This window comes from Neodiprion virginianus, chromosome 3 (assembly GCF_021901495.1).
Source record: "Neodiprion virginianus isolate iyNeoVirg1 chromosome 3, iyNeoVirg1.1, whole genome shotgun sequence".
NCBI lineage: Eukaryota > Metazoa > Arthropoda > Insecta > Hymenoptera > Diprionidae > Neodiprion > Neodiprion virginianus.
The window spans coordinates 38,948,781-38,963,412 of NC_060879.1; the positions used below are offsets into that span (position 1 = coordinate 38,948,781).

Here is a 14,632-nt window from a genome sequence, read left to right on the forward strand (position 1 = left end):
TAACGGATAGTATTCGCAGAGAGTGATTAAATGCCAATAACCCGCGCAGATATGGTACATATCTTTGAAGAGATCATGTATGCAAGCATGCAAGTCACCTTATATACACGCACGCAATATCGTTCTCCGTTGCCGTATTACGCATCACGTAGGAGTTTCATTTTCTTTGGCAAGGGTAAAGATTTACAACTCGTTAGTCTCGCGTCAGTTGGAAGTGCAGCTGGTTAATATTGTATTGGTAATAAAGGCAGGCTGTGTACATACGAGCATATCCGCCTCGTCCCCGACGAATCGTTTAAATAGCCGCTGCACTCCGATCGATGGCGCGAATGCAATATATCATGACTCTGAATCATTATACCTATATACAGGTAAACGTAGAATGAAGACGATACGGTATTCGCGTGTGAATGGATATGGAAAAACTTTTGCGGAATGTATTTTATTTTTTTAAACAATTAGCTGAAAAACAAAAAAAAGTAACGAAGACAATTGGCAACATTGACGGATGTACAAACGAGACCATTTACCATGCAGGCCGGTACTCGTGGCACGTATCAGGCCTGCATACCAGAACAATGCCGGTGCAAAGACTGGGCAAAGTTTGAGCGTTGATCCGACGGAGGAAAACATACTCGTCGGGGCCGGTAAAAGGGGGCTCTTCACGGGCCGGTAGGTAGCCGCGAAACTGGGCCCGTGCACGTAGGCAAGCTGGAGGCTGGGGCATCACGAGGCGAACAGGCAAGCGGGCAAGCAGGTACGAGTTCTCGGCGCGACGCGGTGAGTTGAATGCCGGGGCCCCGAAGCTTGGGCCTGATCGGACCCCCTCTCCAAGATGGCCGCCAGGTAGTGGGTCCCTCTGGCAGGAGTTGGAGAGCTGGTGCCAGGGGAAGGGTGCCGGATCGCAGGTGCCGCCATGTCAGTACATGCCTAACTTCGAAGCCGCGTGGAGCAGACGGTCGTAGTCACGCGAATCCGCGGCTCAAGCACCACGTTACCACGGGATTCCTCAGCGTCGGTTAAGGCCCCCCGCAAGCGTTTATCCGGTCGTGATAACGGGGCCCGCTGTCCGAATCCTCGGCTGGAGTGCGCGGCCGATACCGATAACGACACGCCGCTCCTATCGAAAAGCAAACTGCCGCGTGCGAGTTACGGTCCGATCGCTCTGTACGTACGATACTTCGTACTGTAACCGAGGCCGCAGTGTAGACCGTAGAGTGTTTTGTGCGTGCGTGACCCGGGTTTTTTCGCCTCCTCTTTACCCTCGTTTTAGTCCCCGTTTGCCAGTACGCCGGCCGCTGGACCGACTCGGGATCTTGCTCGGAGAGCCGATCGGGGCCCGCTGAGAAGAGCGGCATGATACTCTGTGTATGTATATACGTGATACTCGAGTCTGGCCGCTTCAGGCCTGCCCAGGCTGCAGGACTCGACCGAGATACGTAGGGACGACAGAAAAATATTTCAGGATCATACCGGTGCACTTGCCTCGATCTAATCAGACTCCAACGAGTCCCGGTCCGATAATCCCACCCGCGGTCACGTGCGAAATTTTATTCACGGGATAATTAACCGCCGCGTTTACTTCGGACTGATTCGCAATATTGTACGAAACAGATTTTATTCTCCACGTTCGCTTCGCTGCGACAGTATCAAGATTGAAAGTAGAGGGAAGTTTTATCCAGCTCACAATCTGGTGCGAATTAGGGCGATTGGGATTACCTTATGACGGTACCGGTGTTTTTCGCGCGTTTTCATTCGCCATGACGAGATGTTTGTTGGATTTTACACACTGCAGGACGTACGAAATTTTTCTCGACGACTCATGAGTGCGACCTTTTTTCAAGTGTCTTATTCGGGTGAAAAGCAACCGTTGTTGTAATTTATGGAAGAGATATTATTCGTCCGGATCGTAATATCATACTGTGACAGTGAAGTTCGTATTTGTAAATACACACATGTATGTATATAGTGAAAATAACATGTACTATTGCCGACCGCACGGCATATGTGTGTATAATATATGCATGTATATATATGTGTATATATAACCTTCGTGATTAAAAGTGTTTTGTGGTGTTAAAAAATATCTCTCCATCCATCTCTCCGACAGGATATTATTCTATCAAGGATATAGCACTCGGTAAGGGACGGCTGAGTAAAGTGATCAAAGTGCGAAGGGGGTGAGTTCCTCGAAGAATTTTGGAGGATCGAGAATCCCGCAATAAAAGTGAGAAACCTGCAGCGCGAGAGGTAAAATGGAACCATCTCGCAGGTGATCCTCGAGGTACGAGGCACCAGGATGCAGCCAGCCCAGGTGGTCCTTCTGCTGGTCCTGGGTACGTCCTTCGTCCCGGGACCTCGAGCCGAGCTCGTGCGGCACCTTGAGGTGTCGGAAAATGCTCCAGCGGGAACCCGAGTGGGTATGATAGACGCGGAGAGTCCGCCGTACCTGATCGTCCCGGTTCTGGGATCGGCGGTCGAGGCCGATCTGGTCGTGGACCAGGCGACGGGGGAGATAAGGACGAGGGTACCGCTGGACCGAGAGACCAGGGCGTCGTACAACCTGGTCGCGCTGCCGCCGAACGGGGAGAACGTCAGGGTGGTGGTCAAGGTCCTCGACGAGAACGACAACGCGCCGGTCTTCCCGGTGGATTCGGTCGACGTGGAATTCCCGGAGAACTCGCCTCGGGACGCGAAGCGCGCTCTGCCGCCGGCCAAGGACCCGGACTTGGGCCAGTACACGACTCAGCGTTACGAGATCGTCTCCGGGAACGTCGGCGAGGTCTTCAGGCTCGCGGCTCACCGCGGCAGGGACGGCGTCCTCTACCTGGATCTGCAGAATTCCGGATCCTTGGACCGCGAGGCCCGGTCGAACTACGATCTGGCGATCGAGGCGCTTGACGGCGGAGCACCGCCGCTGCGATCGCGTCTCAGGGTGAACGTCACGATTCAGGACGTAAACGACAACCCTCCGATATTCAATCAGACCCGGTACTCGGCCAGCGTGCCGGAGAACGCGACCGTCGGAACGGCGGTTCTCGCGGTGAACGCGCAGGACTTGGACGCCGGCGATAACGGGAGGATAGAGTACTCGATAAACAGACGTCAGTCCGACAGGGAGGAGATGTTCAGGATAGACTCCGAGACGGGTATGGTTTTCGTGAACAAGCCTCTGGACTTCGAGTCCAAGGACAGACACGAGCTCGTCATAGTCGCCAGGGACAGGGGCGCGCAACCGCTCGAAGCAAGCGCCTTCCTCTCCGTCAGGGTGACCGACGTCAACGACAACCAGCCGGCCATAACCGTGATATTTCTCTCCGACGACGCCACCCCAAAGATATCGGAGAGCGCTCAGCCCGGTGTGTTCGTCGCGAGGATATCCGTAAGCGATCCCGACTCCAGGACCGAGTACTCGAACGCCTCGGTAAGCCTCTTCGGCGGCGACGGACACTTCGAGCTCGCAACCAGGGACAACATCATCTATCTCGTGGTGGTCGAGAAGCCCCTCGATCGAGAGGAGCAGGCGGTATACGATCTCTCCGTCGAAGCGACGGACGCTGGAACGCCGCCGCTACGAGCCGCCAGGACCTTCAGACTCGTCGTCACCGACGTCAACGACAACGCGCCCAGGTTCGACAAGGATCGCTACGAGGCCCATCTCCTCGAGGCGTCCGAGCCCGGCGATTCCGTCGTTCAGGTGTCCGCCACCGACCTTGACGAGGGACCGAACTCGGCCATAAGATACTCGATCCGCAACACCACGTGGTTTGCCATCGACGAGTACACCGGTCTTATCACAACCGTGACCCACATCGATTGCGAGGCTGATCCCGCCCCCAAGCTTATCGTCGTTGCGACGGATTCCGGTCGCCCTCCGCTCAGCAGTAGTGCCACAGTTCAGGTCACCGTTCACGACCTCAACGACAACGAGCCCATCTTTGAAACACCGTTGTACAACGTCAACGTATCCGAGGACTTTCCAACCGGACGCTGCTTCATTAAGGTAAGGGTGAAAACAACGTTATACTCACAGGGTCGTCAGTTTTTGCGACGATTTTTCTTCGCCTTCTCGCGGTGGTCGCGGTCCAGAATTTTCGTCCGAAAGAATCTCGTCGCGAGGAGATATTTATTATATTCCACCGTCACGCGCGACGTCAATGCTGGCGAACAATGGACCACGCGATACCCGAAACAATCGATTCAGGAGACAGGAGGGATCACAATGGTATGGTAAATTGGATCGGCGATACCGAGATGCTACACGTGATTTTCATTCGGTATCCGCACATTACGGGTACGGATAAAGCGGTGCAAAAAATAATTGTTAACCTGCGGATGGATATCTCGAGGCTCGTTTTTTTACACCGTTGAGTGAATACCCGCGTGCAGGTTGCGAGGAAGAATGTGCGGCGATAATTCACGCGGAGCTCTCGCCAAGTTTATTCCTTGTAAAATGTTGAGGTACATCACGCGGATGATGTAGGCTTGAGAGTTACGTCTGGTATCGTCCGACGTCGGTTGGGTTCGGGCTATCATTCACGAAGGAAGGGATCGCGGTTTGGTCAGTTTATTCAGCCGGGATTGTCATCCGCGCATTGATACCCGACGGAGCGCCGGATACCCTCAGGAAATACGAAAGTGGAAGCTGCGGTCTTGCGAGTGCATTGGGTTTTATACATGGGAGGATGATCACCGTATCGTTCGGTGCCCGAGAGCTGGCTGCCAGGCCGGCAAGTTTGGATGTTAATTGTTAGCCCGATGTCATATTTTATTGGTGTGTTTCAGTACCTAGTTCAATGTTGATTTATAATTGTTGTCAAGTCGGCTATAATTATTATAATTACAGATTTTTCGTCTTCCCCTCCCTCTCCTTACCTCTCTCTCTCTTTCTTCCTCTCTATCTCCGCCCGGGAGAACCGAGTGAAATTGACCGGGCGTTGCGTGTATACACACACGTAGGTATGTATGTACCCGCCTTGGACGCGCCCCACGAAACTGGTTTAGGACCCGCTTGTATATACACTCAAGAACGATGCGCCAAATATTAATTAGCAGTTCGTGATTCGCGGCTAGGCGACCCGCCGACCAACCGGCAAACCCGACCGTTGTTTTCATTATCCTCTGACTAATATGAAACTATTTGCCGTTTGACTGTAATTAGCGAGGAACCCATTAGTTCAGGGATCTTTCTACATCTGTCTCTCTTTCTCCTTACCTCACACTCACATTCGCACGCACGCACTCCGCGTCCACGCGAACATTCGTATACGCATTACTGCAGCGTGGCACCGTCAGTCTGAGTCAGTGAATAAACGAGTCGATTTTTTTTCCACCTCGTGCAAATCTCGCGGTCCAATTCTCTCGATCCTGGAACACTGGTGGAAAGAAAACGCACGCGGGCCAAATCCTAGCCGCATTCCAAACGTCCTTCGCGGATTATTCTTCCTCGGTTTTTAAAAATTCTCGTCAAGATAGATCGATAAACGGAATCGCCACTGTCCTCGGTTTCGTTTAATCTAGTTTCTTAACGCGTCCGAAGCTTCGAGGAACGAACCTAGGCGACCTGGCAGCGTCGGATCCTTAAGGGGTGCGGGAGGCGGAGGCAGTTAAGAGGAACATTAATGTCGCCTCCTTCGCCGGGACTTACGTGTGTATAACCCAGAGGGCAGTACAAAGTGGTGGGCAATAGTTAACCACCATCTGACATCTGGTGTAACGTCAGACTCGTCGTACAAGACGCCGAGGACTTGTCGTCGAAAGGATGCAAAATTTCGAGTATTCCTGGGCAAAAGAAACGGACCGTTTATCACCTTCCGTAGCCTCTGTGTTCCTCTTTTGCTTTTTTGCGCAAGGCTAGACGATCATCGACATGAATTTCGAATGCTTATGCTACACGAGGCTGCGATATTAACGTTTATATGCTTCCGCGAGGAAAGTCTCTCCGTGCGTTGTCCATTTGTGCAGGAACGATTTCAGGGGATATGTTATGGTTATAGAGGAATCGCACGCGAGTTGTGAAGGGGGGAGTTTAAAAACTCCGGTGAACAAACCTCCCGAGTTAATCTTCCATATAATTACTCTGGCATCGCTATGCGCACTGCACCGAGCGAGAGTAACTAAGAGAGCGAGAAAGAAAAGAGCGGCTAGTCGTATATATTGTGTTTCATAAATTATCATCGGCAAAACAGTCTCCGGCGCTTATAATACATGACTTAGCTTCTGTAGCCGAGACAGCTATTGCACAGGCATCTGTGCTGCGGTTTAATTGTTCAGCACATGCCGGTTTCACCTCTTATCTTCTTCTTCCTGGGATTATTTACTTCCTGTTCCATGTTGCACTGTGAGAAGAATCAGACCCCCGAATTATTCATTTGACGATTACCCTGCGAACTCGGTGCAGGTTGGTTCGTTTTGCGCGGCGCGTAGAAAAGTTGCGAGAAATATGCGGAACCCATTTCTTTTAATTTCAAAAAATATTTTAGATCTTACATCTCATGTGGTCAATGTATGGACAACACCTTCTGGCGTTAAATCTACAGTAATTGTGGCGAGAGTTGCCAATCCCGTAATAAAAGTAATAAAAAAAAAATAGCTAGTTCCAACATGCTTAGATAGACATACCGCAATTGATGTAGATTTGACTCCAAAAAACTGCTCTCCGCACTTTTTTCCGTTCATCGCTAGATAAACTCCTATAGTACACATCCTAGGTCGTTGACGCGGTGCGGAGTACATACGAGAATTACGAGCGACGAAAAAACACCGAAGCAATCCCGCATATGTCTTTAACTAGCAAAACGCCACCGGGTATGATTACAACTGCGGCGGTGCAGGTTCTGACGCACCGCATGGGCAAATTTCTTTCAATTAACCGTATGTTGATGTAAAATTACCCGCGGACCGATCCTCTCTAGCTCCTCATTACTGGCCAGAGGTCGCCGGTGTCTCACTACCGGCATATTGCCGAGAGAAGAGAGAGAGAAAGAGAGAGGTAGAGAGAGGGAGAGAGAGAGGCGGAAGTGCGTTCTGCACTCTCGAGCCCAGCGATTTCGCCGTTCGCGTTCTCTCGCCGCGAAGCTTGCGGAAAAGTTTAACGTTTAGAGATAGAAAATTTTTCTCCTCTGATATTCAGGAGGTGCCGGCGATTATGTTGATCGGGTGAAATTATCGGGTAAAGGAATTCGACGATGGGCATGGCCTCGCACACCTCGAGGACCGACTGATCTATCCCCCGTGGGTATACCACGCGGACGGGAGAACGCGGAGAGTCAAATCCCACGCAAGTATATCCCGGTGAAACAACTTTCGACGAGTGTGCATCGCGCTCTTGCTCTTGCTGCTTCTCTATCTACGCCGATGCAACGATGCACACGTTGCGTATATGTATGCCTCGGCTAACGTCGTAAGGTAATCGAGGGTGCGATTATGTTGGTGCCGAGCGGAGAAAGCGGCCTTACTTACTCGCGACTACCAGATATCACGAGCAATTTGTAACACATGCATGTGCATCATTTTCCGCCTTGGATTATAAGCAGGTATCAGCATTTACATTCACACGTATTCGATACCGCTGCCAGTGTGGGTCGCGTGTCCTCAGGAAAAACGTGAAGCCTTCCGGAACCGATTCGCGTGGGTACAAGACTCGCGAACGATTTACTAAGTTTCGTCGTTTCACCTGAGTTGGAGAAATTATCGCCTTAATATTATTATGCGTGAAATTGTTCGTCTATACCTATTTATTCCGCACAGATAATTATCGTGCTCGGAAAATTGTTCATATTATTATCGTAGGGATTTTTTTTTTTTGTAGAACAATTGGGTGCAGTGTAGTGATTCGAAGGATTAGTACGCGTATTTACTGTCGAGAGATGCGTGGCGAGATAACGCGCTGTTTTTTTCTTTCAAGATTTTTTTTTAATCCTCTCAGGAAGGAATAGCCGAGGGAAACAGGAGAGGAGAGAGGGAGGATGTGTATCCTGGGCTATTTTTCTTCTCTCGAGCGTCTTTTTTCACCGGGCCGGTTTCCCTGGGTGAATCCGGGGATAAACTGACCATGGTATATTACCGGCATATCCAGGCATGCCTGGAACGTGTGAACCACCCTTAAGGCGTTACGGCGCTGACATGAATGACCTATTGAGCTCACGTGGTGCGCCTTATGGAGGCTCGGAACACCCGGGGAAACCTATATCAAAGAATGACGTCCGGGGAACACGTTCAAGTTTCGTAACCATTGCGTTGGAGTACCTATACGTATGCCGCGTACCCACCTACAAATGGAAAGGCGGCCCCGGAAAAAAATCCTCAGACTACACGTCGATTATAATGGAATTAACGCTAATTCCCCGGTACACCGGAAAGGACATTCCTCACAGCCATATATGCCTGCATAAACTAGGTACGCGGGAATCGGATAATCACCTTATACCACTTCGCTTCAACGCTCCGCCAATATGTATATGTAGAATGTCCAGGTTTCACACCCCGCGTCTCTTGTCACTTATGCTCGATCGAAACAATGGCTATTCCTATTTGAATGGCGAATAAATTTATGCGGCGTTGACAGTGGGCGGGTCGCGATGCAACCCAACGTTTCCTGCGCGGGGGTAAATTCATATCGAAAACATTTTCCACGTCATGCTTTCACTGTCGGCCAGCCAAGTAGAACGAAACATGCAGATATGTTACGTATTTTCTTTCATCGTTGTCGCTATTCTTATCTTTTAAGCATACACGATTTTATTCTCATGACTTCAGAAACAAGTTTGAAAAAACTCAAACTCGATGATATTCAATCTTCGACCAAGTAACTTGAAGAATTCTATACTCAGTTTTCCTTTCTTCGACAAGTGCCCTTAAAACGATTATTAAACATTGTTCCGACTGAGCTTTCTTTCACGAGAGAAGATTTGAAATTTCCCAACAGAATCCGGGAATGCCGGCAAGCTGCGAATATTCTCACTCATACGTGAATCTCTGTATTACGTGATCGAGACCGAATTCTCATAGGACCCAATCATTTTCATTAACCGATCGGCGTCGGCTTGTGATGCCTGCGGAAGGAATATATCGAAGCATCACGGTATCTCGACGGTCGTAAGTTCACCCGGCGAAGATCGTCACGATGCAATTTTTTCCCCAGACGTCACGCTTCGACGTGAAACGAGGTTAGTGTTACAGAACTACGCGATCTCGAGTGATCTTCCAACGTTGGCTTGGCCAACGGAAGATTCTCACATCCGAGCACCGATTCTCCCCCGCGAATATCGCAAGTATTCGCAGGCGCGTACCGATCCCGATTTATGGGCCCAGAGTCATTAGTCCGATACTTTCCCCTTCCCTCCTCTCTCGCCTCGGTGCAGATGAGAATCTTCACCCGCAGTCCGCGGCCGATAGCCGCCTTAAAGACCCCCAAGAAACGCAGATTAGCCGGATGATGGCACGGGCGGAGTCCTAAGTACCCGAGTATAACTCCGGCAAGGAGGATTACCGGCATCCCACTATCGCCCTTATCACTCGTTCATCTACACCGGGAACCAACAACCTCCTCATATTTCTGCGCTGTCCAGCCTCGCCGAGCAACCGCGTGCGCATTTCATTCGAAATCCTTTACATCGTACATGCCATGCGCTCGTACAATATACCTTCGTATAATTCCTTATATACCCGCACCAGAGGATCACTTCATCCCGGTTCCCGCAGTAACTGCATATTCGTAGTTGTTATTATACGGTTGTAGTCCGCAAGTTGCGGACACGGAATAGGGGTTTATACTTCTCGCCAAACGTGGATAGCTATCATCATCCTTCATTTTTTATTTCACCATCCTGCCCTGATCGTTCGTAACCAAGTGGTCAACATTAACGGGGGTTTTTCTCTAGTCAATACAATTCATATCCTTCAAATCTACAGTGCAATACCTTTTCCAAAACGGTTTTCCTCGGTGAAATCCTCCCCGAAATTTCTGTAAAAGAAAAAAATTAAGCGCGCCCGCAGGACTCACATTTCTCGAGGTGAACCCTGCGGTATACGTTTGCGTTACAGCCGGCCAAGAAGTGAGCGAATCTCACGTGCGAGGACCGTATCACCTTCTGTTGTATATTGCGTATTAAAGCTGGATATGCGGAACTATCCGCTGCACGAGCGGTATGTGCCGGGTTCTCTGATACTCCCGCAGGATTTGTACACACGTGCACACGTGGTGAGTCGAGCGAGGAGAGCGAGACGTCGAAAGAGGGCTAGAGAGGAAGATCGAGGTGGACGAAGCGGGGAGAAAACTCTTGACTCTCCTCTCCGCGACCCACGCTTTCATAACTCCTGCATTAACAACCGCCTTCACCCACACCGAGCCGGTACTCGATATCCTACACGCCGGTGTTCAGATACGCTATCGCCCCGGCCTGCACCCTCGGGCTACGCTGATATTCCTTCGGATCGAGAACCCGGCCTACCGGGGCGTATTTAGCGGTAGGCTCGTTACGGAATGAGTTTATAAGGCTCGTTGCGCCCCGATTCCATCCTCTTCTGGGGCTAGGATGCGATCCTCCGAACAAAGATTCACCAGTTTTACACCAAGATAGCTGGCGAGACTTAAAACTGAGGCATCTTCTAACAATTCGTTGATATTTGTTGGTAGCTCTGAACTCGATATTTTCAATTGATCTATCGGCATTATTCGCATATTATTCGGATTGAATGGAAATTTTCTGCAACAACTTTTTGAGAACGAATGAGAAAGAAAAACAGTTAATATTAACCTACAGCAATGTTACTGGGATCAGTAGTAACGAACGCAACAATATCCTTTTACTGTGTGATTGAAACGAGTCTGAGGAAATTCGAATAACACAAGCCAAGGTATTGAAAAATTTGAGAAACAGAGGTTCGAAATTATTAGACTCTGCTGTTCTTGACAAAATTCTAATGTTTTTTTAACCCTTTCCCCATTCGTCCCGAAAAAATTTATTTCAACAGTGGCAAAAGATTTCGTTTAGGTATTAAAAAAAATATGCAACGCCGCGTAAAGCGACATAGAATGATGATTAGACCGTCAAATCATGGTGATGCATGAGATAGAACGTAACCTTCCTGTATTAAGCGAGAACAAGCTGCAGAGTCTGCTCACGAAGTCCTCGCAATCCTGGCTGGGCGCAATTAATCTCGAGCAAGCTTGAGAGCAGCATATAAGACGTTACCCGTAAAAAATCTTTATACCGCCTTGGAGGAATTCATCCTGAGTATAGATCGTTATAATAACTACCATCAGCTCTGTAACCAACCAACCAACCAACCAACCTACCCCGCTGCAAGCCTGTTAATAGTTCAAACTCGGATATCGAACGCGGCATCTGTTTTAACCAACGACGGGACAAGAAATTGCAAACGCATCAACGTCCATGCTCCAGCCAGCTAGCTGGCTACGTACTGCAAGTGCATACACGTACGATTTATCGCGTATATTGTATACGCGGACTGCACACACGCGCGACTCTTGCACAGGCATTATATGCCGGGGGATTATCGTTGCATGCGTGCCCGATGATATGCACATATCCGTGCAATACGTATTTGCGCTATCGTGACTAGAACTGCAGATTCTTCCGCATTTCCCTAATTGCTCTCGTCACCCGCGACGCCGTTCTTCGCTGTCAGTTCAAAGCTGCACGCTGCGTCGACGCAGCGTCGTCGCGAATGGTTCTCACAGTCTGCACATGTGTAATTAATCCGATGCAGATTCGGATCGTCGCGGTATCCTCCAAGATGCGTCGGACCTTTTCTCTCGGAATATGAGCGAAGGGATGCGAAGAATCTCCGGTATTGAACTACCTCGAAAGCGACAGTTGGCGGTTCGGTAATAAAAGTACAGTGGCAGGTGGAGCTTTCTCTTGGCTGCTGCTGGAGCAGCGGGCCGGTAATGCGACATGTGTTGGATCCTCATTAGCCAACGCGTAGCTCAGCTCCTCGTCGCCTTTTATTGAGCATCGAATTATCCGAGGTGACCCTGGGAGCAGCTGCCGCGATCTGGATCGCAAAATAGGCGAACAAGATGCAGGGCTGGACCCTGGTTCCCTCAGGAAACGAGGGACGCGAGCTGCGGCGGATACGAGATCCCGACTGTTATGACGGCGGATACGCTAAACCGATTCTTGGGAACGCTTTTGACCCTACCACCTGCTGTTCGCGCGCGTCCCGGTTCTTCTGGTATGTCGTGTTCACCTGTGGTATAACACCGAATACAACCAAGGCTTCGTGGAATGCCGCGGTCACACGTCACCGGAACCAGATTACGCAACCTTAACCCCGGTCAGCCATCTCGACGGGTCGCCGACTGCACCTTGCGCGATTTCCTTATAACGGCGTCCTTGCATCGGACGTTTCGTTTCAACTGGTTATAGACTTGTTTTTTCTCTCTTACCTATTCTTCTCGTCGTTTTTGCAAACAATTATTACGAGACGACCGGTCCGGATCAAGGAAGGCAGACTGATGGAAATGGAGAATTTTCATTTATGTGAAACCGAAGTACGTCTGGCTGAGGGATTTAGAAATTTTTAAAAAAGAATAAAGTCTCACGAAACGATTCCCAAACTGACTACGAGCGGTAATTTATAAGTTTTTGAAAAGGAGATTATACGGAGGATCAGTTCTGTTTGGTCAACTTGTGATCAGTCGTAACAAGGCAAATCGATCCATATTACATATTTCAATAAAAGTAAACAGAATCGAATCAAATTTTTACCCTTAATTTAATTTTGGTTTTCAAGTTTGTTGGCATCCGAATAGATTGAACTTTTCGTTTTACGTAAATTTTTGTTGTTCATTCGAGCATTCTTCGTTGATCGAGGTTCCATTTTACGCGTCGCCTTCGATGCTTTGCGATATTAAACGAAACGACAATTGGTTCTTAAGAATTATGTTATTTAGGAATTGCACTATATTATACACTCAAAAATTTCCAAGTCCTGCACGTTTCGATTTGAGATATCGCGGTTCGCGAGTCGATCGTTTCAAATTTCCCGCCAAGTCGGAACGACGATCCGTAACGATCGTAGGCGGATATCTTCGCGCGTATAAATTCCAAATCGCGTCAATTCTCGATCATGCCGCACACGGTGGTGGTTGAGCCGCTAAGATGTACCCGGAGCATCTCGTTTTATGCCGTATATATATATGTGCCGGACGCCGAGACGCCCAGACGTTGGAGGACAGTTTACGACCTCGGCGCTCTCTAGGCCTTCGACCGACCACCTGTCGTTGCTGCACCAGCGTCCTGATGTGCAACAACCGGGATAGAAGGAGAGAAAGAGCGGGGATATCGGGAGAGGAAGCGAGAGGTACGAATCCTAGTGAAACCCACACGTCTCCGTAGTATATCCGTAAAGATGCGCGCCAAGTAGGCCTCCCACAGGCGCAGGAACACGGGAACCGATACGTGCAACGATAGCCGCGATTTCCTCCCGCGGCAGGCCGGAAGATCGCCGGGATGATCTCTGTAGGCGAGTTCATGCGAGAGCTAGTCGGTGAAATCCTGCGAGATATCTCCATACTCCATGAAGTCGGGAAAGCTGTCTCGAGGGATGCGATGAGGCGAGGGGAAAAAAGGAGGGGGAAAAAACGTCGACCCAAAAGTGTGGCAGACTCGATAATAACGGGGTTAGGGAGAGAGAGAGAGAGAGAAAGGCGGGGAAAGGGAGAAAATTCGATGGTTCGTCGGTTCTCACACCTTTCATAACATATGTAACAAAATGCCGCGACGTCGACTCGCGGCACCCGGTGCAAAATCCCATTCGCGAAGCCCTCGCGGGCTTCTACCGTCCAATTATAACAGCTATAGCGTATAACCTTTATGTCAGTTAGTATAAGTATGGCCGAGGCGGTATAACGCGATCCCGGCTTTACCTAAAGCGTTTAATGCTCCGTCCGTCGTATATATATTCTCTAATTAAGCGTATCATTAGATTTTTACCCTACCCCCACCTCCTTATTCCTTATTTCTCCCCATCCAACTTTTTTTCTCATCTCCTATTTTATACACAGATGTATAAGGAATATAGATGTGTGCACGCGTGTATCACGCTTTTTCTACGCGCTTGCTGTCCGGTATATAAGATTGCTTTCTTTCCTCCTTGGTTACTTCCATGATCATTACGGACGGTCGACGGAGAATCTTGCGACGGATAAAAAGTCTACTGTTGACGGGTTAAATCTAACTAACTTGTACAACGTTTTAGAAATTGTGAAAATATCGTTTTTATTAGGACTTGCTGGGACGAGTTGTCAGCAAATATTTTTCGCCGATGCAGACTGATTGATAAAAGAAACTGAATTCCTCGAAATTTCATCGAACGTTGTGTAAATCCAATCACAGAACGAAATGCGTGGAATATACCTGACAAAGACACGTATAATTACACGTGTCTGCAATAAAAGTCCTATAACCAACATATTCCAAAAATAGAAATCAGCAATTATTCGAGTTTTACGTCATGCTCAATTTTTATGTAATAAGTATGCACAGTCACTTAGGCTAAGACGTTCTTTAACGCTGTTACAAAAAATGGTCTGAAATAAATTATGCAGGGATAATTTATTGCCTGAATTGATGGTCGCGACAAGTTTTGTATAGCATTGATG

At 49.0% G+C, this 14,632-nt stretch overlaps 1 protein-coding gene across 1 annotated transcript in view; it reads left to right on the forward strand.

Annotated features, from left to right (window-relative positions):
* Positions 1–893: 893 nt before the first annotated feature.
* The window catches only part of LOC124301651 (protein dachsous), a 236,128-nt gene continuing 222,389 nt past the window's right edge, over positions 894–14,632 (forward strand). The window contains exon 1 of the mRNA XM_046756993.1: positions 894–4,003. Coding sequence (XP_046612949.1) covers positions 2,300–4,003 — 1,704 coding nt within the window. The 5' untranslated portion in view covers positions 894–2,299. The remainder of the gene's footprint in view (positions 4,004–14,632) is intronic.